Source organism: Austrofundulus limnaeus, unplaced genomic scaffold (assembly GCF_001266775.1).
Source record: "Austrofundulus limnaeus strain Quisiro unplaced genomic scaffold, Austrofundulus_limnaeus-1.0 Scaffold506, whole genome shotgun sequence".
Classification (NCBI taxonomy): Eukaryota; Metazoa; Chordata; class Actinopteri; order Cyprinodontiformes; family Rivulidae; genus Austrofundulus; species Austrofundulus limnaeus.
Window position 1 is genome coordinate 84,631 of NW_013952908.1, and position 7,482 is coordinate 92,112.

Genomic DNA, 7,482 nt, shown 5'->3' on the forward strand with positions numbered 1-7,482 from the left:
TAATAATAAAAATAAAAATAAACTTAAACAATAGATAAAATGATTATATCACAAAAAAGAACCAATCAAGATAAAAATAAATCAATGTTTCCAAAAAAATGAACAAGAATCTGTCTTTTTTTGCCTTCTAATTAGTAGAAAAGTGAATTGAGTGGATATATTGTGTAAATTCGATCATGAAGGAGATGAAATTAGTTTTTTTCTTTAAACATTTGCTTTTATGTAAATGAAATTTGGCCTGAATGATTAAAAGATTAATAACAAATCCCTTTGAAGTCAATTTTGTATTTTGTTGAAAGCCAAACAGAACATGTTTTCAGAATAAATGAAAGTTTGGAAATATTTTCGAGTCAATATAATGATAAAATTGTTGCCAGATTAGTTTGGAGTGTGGACAGAACCGAAACAAATGTGTAACAGATTCAGGAGACACATCACAGAAAGCTCAATTAGTATCTAGATCAGATTTAAATTTCTGTAAGTAAACTTTTACAGGGTAAATTCTATGAATTAGCTTGAATGACACTTCTTTAACTTTATTGTTAAGAAGGAAAACATTTGGTAAAAGCCATACGTTCCTCCAGGACACATCATCAATAAACTGGTTCCAGTATGAAACGCTAGCAGGTATAGAGGAAACCTCATTTTGAAAAAGGGACCTAATTGTTTTATTTTTGTTGTATGGAAGGGAGTTAAAACATATTTTCCCTGCAGGAGAGTGTAGAGATGTAAAAGTCATGTCTGATGACAACTGATCCTTGGTTTCTGTTTAAATAACCTGCAGAGTTTTGAGGAGATAGCACCAAATGATGATTAAAACTGTTTAAACCATCATTAAAGTGTCTGTGACATCAACACTTTGAAATAAATGTGAATGTGAAGTTGGCTTTAAAGGGTCTGTGACGTCAAAATTTAGAAACACATATGAACGCATTTTTAGAAAGAGGACATTGATAAAATATTACAAAATAAATTTCATGTCGCTGAGATGAACAGTTGTTGAGATATTTGCCTGTGAAGTAACAGGAAGTGATGTCATAGGGGAATGTCTGCATGTAAACAGTGTTGCTACAACAGCTAACAGACTGTAGAGAAGAATCTGATGTTTCTTTAAATTTAGAGTTTCTATCAAAGAGAAGAAGAGTCAGAGTTCAAATATTGTTTCAATAAACAAAGACCAGAGTTTTATTTGTTAAAGAGTTCCCCTTTGATGTCACTTCCTGTTTCACTTTAGCTGAGCCAAGTTCAACAGAAAATATAACAGTTATGGGACAAAATAGGTTAAATTGTGTGTATTATTCCAACTTTCTTAAATATAACTTAATTGACTTTTTGTTTTTGATGGATATGCATGTCACAGGCACTTTAACACATTTTTATTTAAGAAACCTTGCATAAAACATGCGATTTTACCCATTTTGTCACATAACTGGATATTCAGTTATGTTATTAGATATTCATAACTGGATATTCACTGGATATCAGAGGGATGAAGACTTAAAAAACACAGTTTCAATAAACAAAGACCAGGAAGTTCACCTTTTTAAAGAGTTCCCCTTTGATGTCACTTCCTGTTTCACTTCCTGTTTCACTTTGAGTCAAGTTCAAAAGAAAATGTACCAGTTATGTAACAAAATGGATAAAATCATGTGTGTTATGCCAAATTTCTTAAATATAAACTGTTTTCTTTGACTTTCTGTATTTAAAGGATCCATCAGACACTTTAATGTATTTATTTGTTAAATTATAATTATTTAATGTTTTTTCTTCTGGATCTAAAAACCTGATTTTCTTAACTTTTAATAGAATACAGATGTTAAATGTTTATTTAATAGAATCGTGCAGTATTTCTGCAGCCCTGAGCACTGCCTGCAGGCACAACCAGCCCCAACAGTTCCAACATGAACCTTTACAGAACTGAGCACAGAATGAAGAAATTTATTAAAGACAGAAGCAAAAAGAAAATGTCTGCAACTTCCAGGAGGAAGTGTTACAGTAAAACTGTATCAGCTGGACTTGGACCTACTGGGGTCTGAAGGGTTAAATTTCAGGAGGAGCTGCCTGACAGGCGAAGTTCGGGGAAAATAAAACGCCTATCAGCTTTAGGAACTTATAAGATGTTAACAGAACTTTAAAAGTTTTGAAAGAAAGACACTAAATTAATTTATTTCACAGAAAATATTTTATTAATATTTTGTCCAAATGATTTTAAACTGTAGATTTATGAACCGTTAATAAAAACAAATTAAGCTACTGACAAGCTGCTGCGAACACTAACTTCACGTCTTCCTCCGGTCGCAGCCGGGGTCGTTAACATGTCTTCCGGTAATTTTTAAAAATTAATCTGAGCAGCGTCTGAGGGCTGACGTCCAGCTCCACTGCAGCTCTCGCCCCATGCTGTCCTGAATCAAATTGCCATTTTGACAAACAAGCGTCAAATCGAGCAGCGAATGCCAAATGAGACGCTTTATGAATCATTTATGGCGCCGTTTGATCGGTAAGTAGAGAAAAATCAGAAACTCAGCACGGTGTTTGTGTCTGCATGCATGTGTGTGGGACACTGTTGCCACAAACGCACCACAATAATTTATTCCCCCAGCTACTTGGAGCCATTAGTGAAAGTTCCAGGAGACCAATTAGCATTGGAAACCCAGTGGTGCTGCTGTGGTGACAAGCTCCTCCAACTCACAGAGAAGTGTTATAAACAAACTGGACCCCAGGAGCTCTGAGGGGCCCCTCCAGGGACCTGGAGCCCCTTTACAAACACAAAAACAAACCCTGGCTCAGAGTCCACAAGAACGCCCTAATGACGCCTCCCCCGGGCCGCAAACGGGCCGGAACCACCGCTGGATAATGACTGAGAGGACCACCATCCAGAGACAGGACCAGGACCAGGACCAGACCAGACACCAGAGAGACAAGACAAGACTGGAGGAGAGACCAAAACCTGGACAAGACCAGACCAGACCAGACCAAGACCTGGACCAGACCAGACCAGACCAGACCAAAACCTGGACCAAGCCAGACCAAACCAGACCAGACCAAAACCTGGACCAAACCAGACCAGACCAAAACCTGGACCAGACCAGACCAGACCAAAACCTGGACCAAACCAGACCAGACCAAAACCTGGACCAGACCAGACCAAAACCAAGACCAAGCCAGACCAGACCAATCAAAACCTGGACAAAAGTAAACCAGACCAAACCAGATCAGATCAGACCAGACAAAAGACCAGACCAAAACCTCGATCAAACCAGACCAGACAAGACCAAAACCTGGACCAGAGCAGACCAGACCAGACAAAAAACCAGACCAAGACCTGGATCAAACCAGTCCAGACAAGACCAAAACCTGGACCAGAGCAGACGAGAGCAGACCAGACCAGACCAGACTAGACCAAAACCTGGACCAAACCAGACAACCAAAACCTGGACCAAACCAGACCAGACCAGACCAATACCTGGACCAAACTAGACCAGACAAAAGACCAACAGAGACCAAAAAAGATGAACTTCACACTAGACTGAAAAATTTGTTATTTTGTTTATTTTTGGATCTGAAATAAACCAAGTCAGCTCCATCCTCCTCACCTTCCTCATCCTCCTCCTCCTCATCATCCTCGCTCAGCAGCATCAGACGTGACTCCTCCCTGAGGGCGGAGCAGCACRATGTCACTCAGCTCCAGGTAACTGTGAGCTGGATGGCCCGATCGTTTTCAAAGTGCTGGAATTTCCCGGAGGCCCTGAACGCTTCGGCAGCGGTCCCACGCCTCTGCGGCCAACAGCCGCCTGGAACGCCAACTTCCTGTCTGCGAGCGCGGCAGCTGGGATTTCCTCAACGCTGCCCGAATGGTGGCCTCCATCAGCTTCAGACTTGTTGTTTTACAGAAGAGGACCCCTCAGAACCTGCTGGTATCAGGTTCTGAAGAGGACCCAAGGGGTTCCTCAGGTTCATCAGAGTTTCGTTGTTAAAGGCGAAAGGTTCAGACTCCAGCTGTCAGATAAACGTAGAATCTGTTCTTTCCTTCAGGGTTTCTGCAGACTCTCTGAGTGATTTTGTGTTTTTTTCTTTTTAATTCTGCTCTGAATTTAATTTAACACCACTTTCATCATTGTTATGAGCAGCAGGAGATCGATGCAGGAGAAAAGCTCGCCACGACCAGGCCTTGAATTATTGATCAACTGCATGAATTTCCTGGCATTTATATCATATTTTGTTGCTCTCTCCGAGCTCCATTAAACAATAATTCAAATTATTCCCATTAATGAATCATTATAAACATGGTCCTGCTGCAGGAAGTGGATCGATAAATAGACGGAAGATCAACCAATTAAAAATAAACAAAAAGATACTTTAGGTCATAAAGAGCTGCAGGGTTTGTTTTGTCAGAGCTGAAACAATAAAATCTGTAGAAACTTTTTATTGTAAAGACGAGCAGTTTATTATAAGCATCATTAGGCTCCAACAAGCTGCTGCACAACTCTAAAGCTGATCCAGGTAGACGCTGTTAAAGACGTCCTCACCTGGGACGGCCTCAGAGAGACGGGCCGGTCCCTCGCTCGTTAACGGCTGGAAACAAACATCCATCAGGGAGGAAGATGGGTAATAAACTGTCTCCATCACATAACGACCGCAGCGCACAGACAGGAGGATCATCTGGACCGTCCAGGTCTCCTGTGGTGGACTGGACCCTGGACAGACCTCCAGTCCACCACAGGACCACAGAAACAAAGTGAAACTAACTGTTATGGTAATATTTGTCTAACAAAGACAGAAATACGTGGTCCAAGAATGAAGGTACTCTGTGAGATGATCAGCTGAGTTTTATTACAACAACAGGAAACACAGAGAACAACCTGTCCTGTCTCTGTGCCTCTGCTTCTCTCTGTCACTGTCTCTCCACACTGTCCACTGTGTCTCCAGAGGCCTCATATACTGTATATATTAACAAACACCATTCTGTCATCTTAGCAAGATTTGATACAAGGTCAATGGAAAACACAAAAAAAAACACAAGTGATATCTAAGAATGACTGTTGTTAGCAGATCTTGTTCTGACTTTAATCATTCTATCTGCAGATGAACAGCATGTTATGAAAACCATAGGTCATTAAAGGATGTCATGAATTACTTGCTTGAATATAAAAGTATTAGTTCTATTACACTAACTAAAACAGGGCTGTTCAACTGGCAGCCTGACCAAAGTTAGTAACCAAAGTTAGTAACCAAAGTTAGTGAACAAAGTTAGTGAACAAAGTTTGGCCCGCCAACTGGTTCATTCATCTCTTCAGCCCAGACCTCTGGTTTTCTATTTTAATTACTCTAAGTTGTTTTAGTTAGACAGATGTATTTATCTACAGAAACATCAGAATCTTGGCTACAAGCTGGTAAAAACATTTCTATGAACATCTAAGACAGTCAAAACTAAAAGCAGTTGAAGATGAAAGTGAAACTTTAGTTTCACTATGAAAGTGAAAATAAAATTGGTTTAAAAATTTGTCAAATCAGAGATGTTAAAATATTATTTGTGGTAAATAAGAGGAATAATGTGTTCTTTTTGTTTTTGATATTGTTTAATAATCACTACTTTTATAGGGTTCTGTATGTTGTATTCATGATTAAATACAGCAAAATAAACTATTTTAAAGGTAACAGATCTTTGTAATACTTGGTTTATTTACAGAATAACTCTAATTGCACCAAGTACCTTGGTGTTGTTTGACACAAATTTTACTTTTAAGCAACATTAAGGATCTACTAATGTAATAAAATTCAACTCAGCCAATTCTCATCACATCAGACCTTTTCTCACCACACACACAGCTAAAATATATATGCATGCAATGATCTTTTCTCATACTTCTTATTGTCTTACAACTTGGTCCYACATAACAGCAAATGTGTTAAAACCATCAAGTCTCTTTTCAAAAAGACAATTAAAGTTCTTGACAGACAACCTAATGTTCATTACTGTAAAATCATTGATAAATACAAGACCTTGGACTTTGAAAATGATCAAAGATTCAGTGATTTAAGTCTTGTTTTTAGGGTCTTAAATGGACGAGCTCCTACACCTTTAAACTGTTTTATCCACAAATATACATCCAGAATAAATACCAGGTCTCAGACTAATGGACTGTGTTGTTGGAAAACAGAGAACAGAGTTTGTTTGAAAGGTCTGTCAGAGGAACTCATGGAATGATCTACCTGCAAATATCASAGACTGTGATGGTCGTTCCATTTTTAAAATAAAATAAGTCATCTGTAACATAATTTAACTGTGTACCTTGTAGACTGAGGAGTTTGTGTGTTTGTTAGTGTTGAATTTTGTCTGTTTTGTGCACTTGTTTTGTGCACTTGTTTTATGAACGGTTACCTTTTTATCTGCTCAGGACTACAGATGAAATTTAGCTGTTGTGCTAATTCCGGCGCATTTATATTCACAGAATATTGATTAATGTGCATTGTCCTTTTACACAAATAAATGAAAGAAATTAAATGAAACTGCTGGATGTTCGGCCCCTGACCTGCAGTAACTGTGGCCCCCCGGAGCAGTTTAGTTGGATAAACCTGAACTAAAAGAATTATTCTGTAGTTTGAAACAAAAGAAAGAAAAATTAAATTAAAATAATTCAGAAAAGATTCTGAACCAGTTCAGGATCTTTAAACCAGTTTGACACCAGAGTCTGAAGCATTTGATTTGATCGTGAGGAGCGCGCGCGCACGCACACACACACACACACACGCGCGCGCTCAGACCTCGGCTCTGAGTGTGTGTCTGTCCCATTTTCACCCCGAACACACAGCGGTTGAAGCGGTGGAAGCGTCACGCCGCAGACGGCGGCAGAGACACGCAGGGCAGCAGACGTGTTGATTGGTGCGACGAACAACGAAGCCACAGACAGCTGCGCCTCTTCTCTCGCTTCGTCCACAAACAAGAAAACTACAAACAGATGTTGTCGGCGCTTCCTCTGCTGTTTTTAACATCTCATTACAGCATGGTGGGCGGAGCCTCACCTGTCGCCGTGACAAATAAATAAAACTGTCCAATATATTTGTCTTGTTCTGTTTGGTTCCAGAAAAAATGTCTGATCTGATCCTGGACTTCATCATCATCATCATCATCATCATCATCATCATCATCATCAGTGTGGACACACAATCTGTCCACAACTTTAGGTTCGTGAGTTCAACAAAAAACACAACTAGGACCAAAAACCAGTTCTGGACACACAACACCTGATGGTTGTTTTCTACAGGTGAGCCATGTGTCTGTGTACGTACTACAGACAGGTACAGCTACAGCTACAGGTACAGGTAAAGGTACAGCTACAGGTACAGGTAAAGGTACAGGTACAGCTACAGCTACAGGTACAGGTAAAGGTACAGCTACAGGTACAGGTAAAGGTACAGCTACAGGTACAGGTAAAGGTACAGGTACAGCTACAGCTACAGGTACAGATACAGGTACAGGTACAG

General features: G+C 39.6%; 1 protein-coding gene across 1 annotated transcript in view; it reads right to left on the bottom strand.

Moving 5' to 3' along the window:
• Positions 1 to 7,482, bottom strand: part of LOC106530281 (transcription factor COE1) — a gene marked incomplete at its 3' end in the record, with an annotated part of 92,051 nt that overhangs the window by 75,117 nt on the left and 9,452 nt on the right. Inside the window, 2 exon segments of the mRNA XM_014025874.1 lie at positions 3,464 to 3,473; positions 3,594 to 3,652. Coding sequence (XP_013881328.1) covers positions 3,464 to 3,473; positions 3,594 to 3,652 — 69 coding nt within the window.